Raw genomic sequence first — 12048 nt, 5'->3', positions numbered from 1 at the left:
GAAAAAAACTTCACCATTAACGGAGAAAAGCTATGCAGTTGTAAATAAGAGCTTTTATATTGTTTGGTAAGCGCAGAGATAATGCCCTGCTGCTTTAACATTCTTCTGCCGTGTACTACATACTAACACACTAAGCCTGGAGTTGCGAAGTGGGCCAGTAGAAGAGAAAAATAATATATAAACCCTCAGCCATTTGTTAGGAAACTGAATCATGCACATAGGGGAAGTTTTTCGATTCTTAGTAATTTATGGAACTGAAGAAAATTGAAAAATAATTCCAATTCGATTTTAAAATACAGTTTTTGCTTATTTTAGATGAAATTTGATGTTAAAGATGTGGATGGGGGTTTCCAAGCTGTATATTTTATTCAAGACACATATTTATATTCAAACTAAGGAAACTAGTGAATAGATAAGAAATAGATGAAAGTCTCTGGTGCGAGACGAATTCCGATTTCGTGCAGCAAATTGAATTCGGATGGGAAACCACTGGCAAGGCCGTTTGCTGTCGGTGAGCACCGACAATGAGTCACTGACTGAGCTCTTGAGAGCGTTTTTTTGCTCGCCGATCGACTCGCAGGCTGGCTGGCTGGTTCGCTTTTGCCGAGCAAAGCAAACGAACGAGCCGCCGCGCAGCCTCTGCCGCTGAGATGTGCACCGGATGCAGCCGCAGCGACGACTCGCACTCACCCAGCATATCAAACACCAAAGCGCGGCCATCTGCTCAAAACAAACACACTGTACACGCACTACCAAGCGGCCGCGTCCACCAACCCACGCTGAATAAGCACCAAGAGTGCAAAAGTTATCCGCTGGTGCTTCAGTTTCAAATCCAGTCGTTAGGAATATTTGCAATTTAATTTGTTTCAATGGAGATTTAAAGTTTTTAAACAAGATCCGTTAATTTGTTAACCGAGGTTCAGTGGTTAAAGACTGAATGTTCCATGATAGCGGCTTTTTATTTATATAATTTACCAAAATTATTATATTAATAAAATTAAATTTAACTTTTTTGGACAAATATATTTTAATAACAATTAAAAAGTTTTTATAAATAAAATAAATTGAAAATTTGATTAAAATTGAAATAAATAATATAAGTTCCAGAAAAAAATATAATTTATTTAATTATTTTAATTTATTATAAATTTAATATTAATTACTTTTATTTTTAAAAATATTTAATTTACAGTGTAATCTGGACCCGTTCTAAACCTTCAACTGCCATTTTTCCTCTCACATTTGGCGAGTTATGCAGCCAAGCATCCCCTCGCCGGCGGCGGCGGTGTTTTTTGCATCCTTTTGATCACGAAAGTTGCTCTCCTTAATGGCTCTCCAAGTTGCTAGCGTGAGCCGAGCTCCATTCTGTCAGCACTGGCGTTGGTGGTCGAATTTTAATTAAGGCGGAAAATTCCGATTAAACAGCAAGCGGGGGCGGCGACGGCGGCTCACCCACCACCACCCCCGGATGCATATCGAGTGCCTAGGTGTCAGTTTTATTGACACGAACTGTGCCTGGCAACCATACCCACCCCCGCGTTATGTGCCGCAACTTGTTCCAAATAAATCGTCCACGCTCGGATGGGCAGACGCCGGCCATGACCGGACTGTCTAGGCCGAATTGCGAAATTTTATGGCTAGGAATGGGAATTTTCATGGAGAGGAGGGATTATTTCCAAGCGGTTTAAGAGTGATTGATGGTTTGAATTTTATTAAGAGTTCATCCATCACTGGCAATAGCAACGAGTTATCTGTTCATCAAGGACTTAAAGACTGCTTAAAAAGGAATTAAGAGATTTTTTTATTTGCATTACAACCCATTCAGATAAAAATTAGCTGCATGGTTAATCTCATAAGAGTGGATTTCGTAAATCGCATGCTGGAAATTAGTTTAAAAATTTTTGTAAATGTTTAATTTGATAATAAAAAGCATTAAGAAATTTTTTGTTTCCAATGCACAAACCAATTCATTGAATAATTAAGTTAAATTTATAATTTTCCTAAGTAGAATCGATATTTTTTTTTTAAATATTGGCTGCAAAAAAGATAGCATTCTTTTCAAATGATGACTCTCTCCACTTAAGATCTTATTTTATTTAGCAACAAAAGCACACACCGTTGAATAGATCTCAACGAGAGGAATCGGGAACTACCAAGATTATAGTGCCAAGTGCTGTAAATCTAAATATTTGAATTTTTAAACTGATATGTATTAAAATTACCTTTGTAGCCAACAATTCTAAAATATTTCAAGTGCGTATCTTATAGTATCAATCCTCTTTAAAACGCCAAAAGAAAAATACCAGTCAGTCAACCAAAATATATTGATAAACAAATCGGTCAACAAACTAAAACCAAACCCAAACAGTCTACAAAACAATACTTCAACATTCTGTGTTTATTCACAGCTCAACAAGAACAATCTGATCGAAGAGCGATTTCAAATAACACACGTGCGCCACAATCCGCCACCTGTTCGCGGTTTGAGTCGCGCACTCACTCTCTCTCTGCACAGCCCCAAGAGTGACATTCCATTAAATTAAATGTACGTGAGTGTGTGTGTGTGTACGAACGCAACCCTGTCTGACGCGCGTGGTGAATAAAGCGCGTTTTCAACGAGCAAAAGGGCGTCTACTCAGTTTTCGGAGCAGACATGCAAACGCCATCGAGCCGTCGAGAAATGCAAAGCACGGCTCAATTTGCGCCCACTTAGTGAGCTGAAATTCGCGTGTCAGCCGACAGAAATGCACATTTAATTGAGCCGCAATCTGATATCACACTGTTTGCCAACGCTGCAAAATTGTTTCTGCGGTTCAACTATTTGTCAGACGAGTTGGTGCCGCGGGTTTTACAAATAGTTGATGCTCAAATTTGTTTGAAAGGGGGAAAATCTAAAAATTCATTTTGTGCAAAGGTAAAAATATTCTAGGTTGCCATTTTAATTTCCGAACAAACAGGTTTCAAAGTTTGCATGATATTCGAGAGGTGAGTTCTATCTTTCTTAGTGGAAATTATGATTTTTCCACGTGAGAAAAATATTCCTTTGTATAGAACTTAACGAGAGGAATCAAAATCAAGCGAAAAAACACGAAAAAGCATTTAATATTTCGAGAAAATGTACGAAATTTGTAACTGGCCCAAATTGTAGCGATTAAAATTTCCCGCCAGATTAGGACCACAATTTTTTGTCAATTGAGATTGTGGTCGGTCTAGGAAATCTAAGAAACCTGAATTTTAAGTCATCCTTGCGTCACAAAAAAAAATATTAAAATCAGCTCCTTGCAATAGACAAAAACTAGTCTTGTTTTAAGATAAGCTCGCGTTGTGTTTTCACCGAAAGTGACGGAAAATTCTTGTTAAGTCCAAATTTCGTGCCGAGAATGACGACGGGCTGTTTAAAAACGAAGCGTCGGGCAATAAACAGGTGCGTCAATATGATAAAAATTCATATTATTTACGTGGCTGGCGGCGTCATCCGGTCGTAAAAGTTTAAACTAAACAAGGCACAGGCCCTTTTATACAATTCGCCCGCCTCTGATGCATATCCACCCTCGGGGTGTCAGTTTTGTTTTCCGCCGCCTGCTATGCGCCTGCTGATGAATAAAATAAAAGCCTCGTGTCGGACGCATTTTTCGTTATTTTCGCCCGGCAAAAGAGGGGGCCAGCGCGCGTTTTGGTTAAAAATTTATGCCAAGTGCAACCCGTGCGGCCGCTCAAAGGCACATAAAGGCAAAATGGAAAAAAATGAGAATGATGCCAATGAAATTGCCTCCTTGAGACTTGGCAAAGATGTATTATACAGCAGCTAGGCAAGATATTTGAGGAAATATTATACGAATCTTATTCTCTGTATGATGTGAACTGAAAACGTCCATTAAGCATCAGTAGTCTTAATTATATGAATCTAAAAAATAAAACGACGCTTCACAATATATTTTATTTTAAAATAATTTTTTAAAAAAAGTAATAAGGATAAATTACAAATTTAAGCCAAACTTGTTTAATAAATTTTGACCTATATTTTCTTACAATTTAAACAAATTTTAAATTAGTTTTTTGCTCTTTCAGCATTATTAAATAGGCAATCTTGCACGGCTTTGCACTTTTGCACTCAATTCGCGTGATGTAAGTGGATGCACAGTTACGCCTTGCGATAATCGCGGAGAGAAATCTGTGATTGCAAATGCACATGCACTCGAAATGTGTCATGCAGCAGCATGCAAGTGGCCAGATACACAAGGTTGTTGGCCCGGAAACTGGTTCCGAAGAGGCTCTCGAGCCTCGAGAGGAATGCCATTGGCTCAAAGCAATACTCTCGACCAGCACAATCTGCTTCTCACTCAGTGCATGCTTATACACATGTCACGAGCCGCGCCGCCGCGATCGATACTCGCCTTTCTTTCTTCTTCTTTCTTCATCTGCTCTTTTGCTCTCGTCGGAATATCAGCCCCTCTGCCCACGGCCTGATCGATTCGCCGCTATAATGCCTTTAAGGCTCGTTCTAATTGACGCTCTTCTCTCTCGACTCTTTCGTGCTCTTAGCTAAAGGGATTTAAATTGTTTAAACCTGACATAAAAATAAAAATACCGCAATTTTGGCTTTAATAGAATCCTCAGGTATTAGTTTATTCATTGGCGACAAGGATTCTCCGGATTTTTGCAGTATCAACCAACCCTCTTTAGAGTTGCAAAAAACAAAAAGCTATATCATGTTCTGATAACAATAACTCACAATCAGACCGTTATTTCATATCATCAATAAATAATAAATAATTCCTAGAAGTTGAATTGTTTCGGAATTATAGCAAAGCGGAGAGCGCTTTTCAAGAGTTTTCTATTGTGACGGCTATAGAAGCATTTTAGATTAACCAGATAAGACGAAATTTTGTCCACGTGCTTGACTTTCCAGCCTTTTGTTAAGCAAAGAAGCTTTGCTTGGGAACGCGAGAAGTTTGAACTCTCGCAAATTAATCGCTCGGAGAGCACGGACGCAAACTTTCTTTGTCTTCTATTTTCGGCTGTGTAACTTGCGGACAAAGCTTTTCGGCGAGAATTTCCGCGTAAAACGAGCAAAAAAGCTGAAAGAGCAGTGCTGCAGATTTTCGTCTGCGCTCTCTCGCGTGCCAAAGTGCTGCTTTTATTTTATTTGTTCGACTGACTCAGCTCTAGTGCAGAATTGAATCCTCTTGAGGAGATGACGTGCGCTGCCGGCTGACCCGCCGCTTGACCTTTCTACTATCAAAAGTCGCTTTTGTAGAGGGCAACACCAAATTGATGTATGCACAGGGGAGTGATGCGTTTTAAGACCCGTGACTCACGAGTCTCTCGCTACTAAATTATAAATTGACTTTTGATGTTCAGAAATATTTACTTGCCAAAGTTTTTTTCGAAAATATGAAATTTTAATAGCAGTTCTTCCACTTCTTGTGGTTTAGAACTCGAAAGTCTCTGTATTTGGAGATTTTCCTCAAGTATACGGACAGCTTCCGCAGCTCCCGGTCACGCCGTTCGCACTCGAATCTTTTGATTTTCAGTCCTTCTCTCGGATTTCTCAGGAAGTTTTCATCTTTGTCGTCGATGATTATCGTGTTTTTGGCGCTCCATCGACAGAAATTTTCCCAAATCACGGCCAGGGGCTTGGTTGTAACGCTTTTTCCTCCCTTCTTGACGCTGCGCATCGCTTTGTGGCAGACGAGGAAACTGAATCTGTGGAAATGATTGAATAGAAAGGCTTGAAATTGTTTCTAAATAAGACTAAACACAATTTATTTTGCTTCCATCCACGATGATGAAGTTTTGTGCTTTGTAACCCCTTGACAGCTTTGTTCAAGCTGCTGAAAATTTGTTAATTCATATTCTGGCAACTCCCATCAAAACTTTAGAAGCCAGAGGAGGGCCAAGAGTGTTCCATTGCCCTAGTCAAGGAGAAACGTCGATGCGTTCTCTTACATACGCGTTTTGTACTCTATTCATAAATTTGGAAAGTCCAGAGCCATCGAGAGATGATGCCATTCTTTTAGACTTAGAATGCAATTCAAGATTAATTCATAGCGTAAAAAGATTTAATTCGACGTGCAGAAATTTGATTCCGCCGTTCGCGAAAGATTATTCTTGTCTTGAATTTTTTATTGTTTTTTTACCACGATTAGCTGAACTGATTTAGGTTTTAGCACATTAAATGAAATGTTTGTACGCTAAAAATTGTCAGTAACAAATCTGAAAAACACATCGCAATGAAATAAATTGATAAACCAAAAATATACATTAGTGCCATCTGCTGACTTATCCTAATATCAAAGGACTTTCCCAAATGGCGCCATTTTTAAACAAATACAAAGGTCACAAATCACATTTTATTTTAAATAATTCATATTAAACTAATTTAGGAAATACGCATTACCTGAAGCGTTGGTCTTTGTCCAGGGCCAGCTCCTTTAAGACCCTTTTGATTCGTTTCATCGACGACGCTGACCAGATGGCGAGGTTGTAGTGTTTGTAGACCGAAGTCAAAAATCGCCGCAAGTACGGTCTGGTGACAGGTACCACCTCGTCCGAGTCATCGTTGATCAAGGTGTGGTCCAGGTCGAGCACGAGCAGCTTCTTCGACCGCCGAATCCGATTAATCAGCTGTGAAATGTGCGGCGCTCTAAGATTCACAAACGGATTTGATGAGAAATTGAGCTACCTTTATTTTGTAAAGCTGCGTTCGCCTCGCGGAAACGCGAGTTCGAACCATTATGAAAGGGGTTGACAATGAAGTCGAGCACTCAAGGCAGTTTGCATTGTTGAATTCTGCAAAAAACTCTTCAGTCAACAATGCGAATTCGTATTTTATGCTTCTGTTTTTAATTAAAAGGGAAGTGCATGCAAATTGGAGCAGCTATTGATTGATTGTGATTTGTATTTACCTGCAATCATGCAGCGAGCTGCTACGCTCTCGGCTGATGTGGAAACACTGTCTGCATTCGGTGAATAGGCATGATTCTTTGAATATCTGCCAGGAGAGGAATTCTTCCGTTTCGAATTCCATCAATGGCATTTGAAAAAAAAATATCGAACTGGGAGCATGTCAGTTGAATTGGAAGCTCGGCAAAAAATAAATAGCAGTCTCTATTTTTTAAAGACATAGAATATTCCTTTACAAATTGAAGGAAGCTTTCAAATCTGTTATATGTATATAAACATGCCTCTGCCACACATACTTTGATCTTCGTCGTTTTTTTTAATTAATTAATTAATTCCTGCCACCAATTAATTCAAGTCTAATTTTTCCAGTTGAAAGATCAGGCTAGAAGAGTAATAAAGAGCCAGCCCCCGCGTCGAGTGCAAATGTTCGGTGCGATAATAAAAAAGAGCACTCGAAGCATGCGGCAACAATGCGACCGCTAATGAGGCTTAATCAAACTCGCTGCGCCTTTTCACGCGCTCCCGGTGACGTCATTATAATTTCGCGCGTCAAATGCTCCCCTACGGATCACGTGCATGCACTTTATTATAATGTGCTGCTGCCTGCACGGCGCACACAGCGAGAGGAATTATTTAAAAATAAAAAGACTGGTGCCGAGTGAGTGAGAGACGCGCGGCGCATTATCGATTTCGACGACGAGTGGAGAGTAGCGGAGAGAGAAAAAAAGAGTCTTTCGGGACGCCTTTTCAATTTGTGCGTGTCTGGCGCGAGGTTTGCGAAATTATTGTACGCGGCCACCGAGAGGGTTGAAATATACGCGCGTCCAATTGCAATCCTCCCCGGCCGCGGGGAGGAACACACACACACTGACGCATGAGAGTAACTTTTCTGCTCCAACGCTCTAACTTGATTAAAAGCAGGCGAGTAGTAATTGCTCGAATTGGAGTTTGGCAAACAAAAAAGGCGAAAGTCGGAAGGCAAGTGCTCTGCTAATTAAATTGATGTCTGTTTTTAGAATTGAAAGAATTATTGAGCTGTGGAAAATAAATCCCCCAGAATATATTGAATGTTTAAAAAAATAACGAATTTTTGACGAACCTAATCAATTGACATGCTATTTAAATTAAGGGGTTATTTTATTTAATTTAGAAGAGAATTTTATTCAATCCAAATTTGCTCCTTAATAAAGAAACGATTTTTTGTGTTACTTTTTATTATTCTAGGAAAGTTCTGCATAAATAAATTTACCAGACACGTAAATATGTCCGCCCTAGAACATGTAAATTCGCATTTCAAGTCACGTTCGTGAACAATCCGTATTAATTAGAATTCAAATCAGAGTCGCGGCCATTACTAATTCACATGCTTGTTGTTGTGTCCTGCACGGTCCTGTGTTTTGTGTTTGGACAAATTAGCATTCACGGCATACACGTTCCGGATTCGAAATTAGGAAAATGCGGCAGTGACATGCGTTCGATTTCGTTTGGCCACCGGGGTCAAAAGGGCCCGTGCTGCGCGCTAAAACGCAAATCACGTTTTACGACTGCACTTTCACGCCCAAAGTCGTAAAACTCAATGATCAATCAATTTTCCGCCATTTCACACTCGACTGAGTCGGGAATTGATTAGAATTATTCTGATGAAGCAATTTGGCTGGCCTTTTTACGAGGAAAGAATTGCATATATGCATCCCTTCCGAGAATATCACAAACGGCGATGATTTGATTTTATTATATATATATAGCTTTTCCGGGGCAGACGCCACGCGGCAGGGGTTGTAAAAAGTGGAAAAACAATCGCGTGTCGCGCAACATACACACAACTGTGCACAGCGGCAATCGCGGAACTAAGTTGGTTGAAAAGCGCAAGCAAATGGAACCATCACGAGAGAAGCAGCAGAATCGAGGCCATGCACCGCAGCCGTTTATTTTTGCATTTGCTTGTGCAAGTCGGCTCACCAGCGATTTATTGCCCTCGCGGCCGATTCCCGGAAAATTCAGACCTTGACTCTCGCGCGTCGATTGCCACAGGCACGCAAAAGCGCAAATAAATTTTATTTTCTCCAGATAAAAAAAACATGATTAAACATATCATGCAAAAAATTAACTTACTCTTAAATTTTCAATAGAATTATTTTATACAATTTTTGAAATGTTTTTAATTAATAGTTATGACAATTTTACTTGATTAAAAGTTGGAACATTTTCTACGTACTGAATTTATGCTTCGGAATTCATTATTAAATATTCTATCGCCTTCACACAAACTTATAAATTTATAAAATAATGAAGCGTCTTGTGTAAATGAGTGGCAATTAATTTTAAAGAATAACACAATCAGATAATACTCCTAGAATTTGAAATTATATTAAGTGCGATTTTTTATCAGCTAATTTAACTCAACAGGAATATCCTGCTTAATTTTCTATTATTTACGTTGAGTTTGCTCTTATAAAAAATTCGCCTCCAGCAGCAAAATGCCGATCGTTTGATTTTTTGCTAACTGTATTTAAAATACCGTCTGTCTGAGCTATCCCGAATTCTCTTTGTAACAAAAGTGCGCCACAAGTGCCATTTGGCCGGGCGACCGACTGCCAGGCGGCGATAAAAGCAGCAAATTGCGCGTGACACACGGGGGCGAACAAGCGAACCACTCCCGGCCGGGCCACCCCCGCACCCTGGTCACGCGATCCCGAAAAGCGACGCCGAATTTTTCACTTTTCTTGCTTGCCTCGCGTCCGACACGAACCACAAAAACGAGAAAATTGTTTATCGCCGATTGGCTTCACGTCTCCGACGCAATCAATTGGTCGGAAATTGAAGAGCAGGAATGGAAAAATTGCAGTTGGAACAGATATTTTTACTCAGTCGTATTATTTGTTTTATTTTTGTGAATAATGTATTTTGTTTTGTATAGCTTCCTCTTTTTTTAAATTAAAAAGGAGAAGTCCAAGTGAATTCCTTTTTTTTAATTTGCAACATAAGAAATAAAGGGTGGTGCAACTATGAGGAACTAATTTAATCTGTCTTAAACGTAATCTGATAGCTCTGGTGAAAATATTATATTTTTTTAAATCTTCCAGCTTAAATTTGAGAAAAGGAGTCAGCAAAGTAATTCCAATTGTTTAAATTTCCATAAATATTTAATTTTATTATAACAAAATTATTGTTATATTTAATTTCAATCAAAAATTAAAATAAAATGTAATTACAAATTTTAATTTAACTAAAAAAGAAATAAAATGTTTTGTGTAAATATAAAAAACCTAATATAAATGAATTTTAAATTTTTATATGTGTAAAATAATTTGGGAAAAACGCGAGAATATTTTTATAATTTGTCATAACTCTTGGCAAAAACCCACCCTTTTTTCATCGAACCCTTCTGTTCCCTCTTATTATTTTCGAGTATGGACCTGCGACTGTGCTTGTCATTAACCTGAAAGGTAGAAAAAGAAACAAAAGTTTGTGTCTGGCCGTTCGAGAGCTGCATTAATGGATATTGTGTCTGCGCTCGAGGGGTGCCGGGTCAGCAGCAGCCGCGACTGAACAGGAAAAAAACACACCGAGTGATTTCCTCCACCTCGGGACTTTTTCTCCGGCAGCGCCAATTACAAAAATGGACCAGACGAGAAACATAAAATAATCCGTCCGTCTCGTTTGGGCGAAATATCAAGTGGCCCGGCGGAAAAGGTAAAAAAGCAGAGCAGTTTGTCTGGCTGTCGGGGCAACGAGATGATTTCACTCTTGCCGCACGCGCGTTTGCGTTTGCGGCCAAGTGGATTTTTCCGCACGAGAAGAGCGCGAAATGCGCGAGTAGTTGGCCTGGCCACACATTGACCGAATTGCGGAATTGATCGATCAGCCCGACGGAAATATCGTCTGCACTTCACTGCTCATCACTGTGCATTTGGTTCAAATCCGGTACAAACTGAAAAAGAAATTAAAAAAGCAATAAAAATCCAATTCTATCAATTTAGCAATTTTTGACATAATAAAATCCATATAAAAATGTCGAAATACTCATGTCAGTCAATCTAATTTTTCTATATGAAATTTGCTCTTTTTTAAGATTTTTTTTTAGTTAAAAACATACAAAACTGAATACAATTCATCTAGTTTCCGAATTTCTAATGCCGAGAATCTGGGTCCCTGTGCGGCCTGGTGCGCCCATGTTATCCGTTCGCGGTGTTATTGGGACCCGGGTTTCAGCATTCGTGCTAGTGCAGTGCGCGCCCTTCCCGGTCCTCCGGTCCTCGGACAGGGATAAAAAGAGCAAAAAAAAAGAAATATAAATTAAGAAAGGTTTCCTTCTATTAATTATGGCGTTAACATTTCAGCTCATTAAATCGCGTTTAATTAAATTAATTTGCCGCCTTGTATAAAATCATCTTGACAACAGCTCGCTAATTACTAATTTAGAAAGTCCGTAAACGAGAATAAAGAAGCACAAAGGAAGCCGTTCCTTGCTCTTGGCATCTGAAAATGTCATTTCCCATCGGATTTGTTTGGGCACAAATTTCGCTCAAAGGCTAGCGTCAACAGTTCCAGGCAGCAACTGGAAACATTTGCCTTCTTTGTGTCTCTAAGTCTGCTTTTTCCGGAAAGATCAAAAGGCCCCTGCGGCCGCGCGCACCTTTTTCCCTGTTGCCAGGCCGGATGAATTTTGCATCTTGCTCCTGGCTCGCCGACGCGACGAATTTCACTCGCTGGGGTTGCCAAGTTCTCGCAGCTCTGTGGCTGTCGTCAAGCGACACTTTGTCGATCCGTTTCCCCGAAATAACAAGGAAGAGGAAACAAAATTCAGAATATAACGCTGGCTTCTTCTGCTCCGAATTTTCCGATCATTGAACTGTTAATTGGTTTGAGGAAGTTCATGGTTTAAAATATTAAAAAAAATATTAGCAACATGCACATTAATGCACGCGACCATAATGTTCGGAGCTGCTATCAGATGGCATCACCGTTCATTTACAATTTTTGGGTATACTTCAATTTAAATTCAATCCTGCCAATGTTAATTTTTGACGTATACAAATTAATGTTTAAAAGAGCTAAAACTTACTAATAGCTCAGCCAATTCCTGCTGAAACAATTGTTGTTTAGAATTTTCCCTGGTAATTGTTGTGTTAAAAAATACAG

General features: G+C 39.4%; 2 protein-coding genes across 3 annotated transcripts in view; one reads left to right on the top strand and one right to left on the bottom strand.

The window, feature by feature from the left end:
* LOC135938740 (protein phosphatase 1 regulatory subunit 14C) overlaps nucleotides 1-12048 on the top strand; it is a 57176-nt gene that overhangs the window by 28382 nt on the left and 16746 nt on the right. The window lies entirely within an intron of this gene.
* LOC135940662 (ubiquitin-like domain-containing CTD phosphatase 1) lies at nucleotides 5390-7066 on the bottom strand. Of its 2 annotated transcripts, XM_065485636.1 has the most exons (4): nucleotides 6909-7007; nucleotides 6686-6804; nucleotides 6401-6627; nucleotides 5390-5706 (listed from the first exon to the last, which is right to left on the bottom strand). In XM_065485636.1, the coding sequence occupies exons 1-4, from the start codon at nucleotides 6916-6918 to the stop codon at nucleotides 5403-5405; spliced, it is 660 nt and encodes a 219-aa protein (XP_065341708.1). In that variant the 5' UTR covers nucleotides 6919-7007; the 3' UTR covers nucleotides 5390-5402. The 2 variants fall into 2 exon arrangements, with proteins under 2 accessions (XP_065341708.1, XP_065341707.1); XM_065485635.1 differs by lacking the exon at nucleotides 6686-6804 and having other exon boundaries at nucleotides 6401-6646; nucleotides 6909-7066.

The sequence above is a fragment of the Cloeon dipterum genome, chromosome 3 (assembly GCF_949628265.1).
Source record: "Cloeon dipterum chromosome 3, ieCloDipt1.1, whole genome shotgun sequence".
Taxonomy (NCBI): domain Eukaryota; kingdom Metazoa; phylum Arthropoda; class Insecta; order Ephemeroptera; family Baetidae; genus Cloeon; species Cloeon dipterum.
Note: the sequence above shows the minus strand (reverse complement) of the source record. Positions and strands in the feature narration are given on the sequence as shown.

Coding starts and splice junctions, on each gene's coding strand:
- LOC135940662 (XM_065485635.1), bottom strand. CDS start 7,039: ATGCCATTGATGGAATTCGAAACGGAAGAATTCCTCTCCTGGCAGATA. Junction 6,647..6,908: donor AGCTCGCTGCATGATTGCAG/GTAAATACAAAT, acceptor TGTGAATCTTAG/AGCGCCGCACATTTCACAGC. Junction 5,707..6,400: donor GACAAAGACCAACGCTTCAG/GTAATGCGTATT, acceptor TCATTTCCACAG/ATTCAGTTTCCTCGTCTGCC.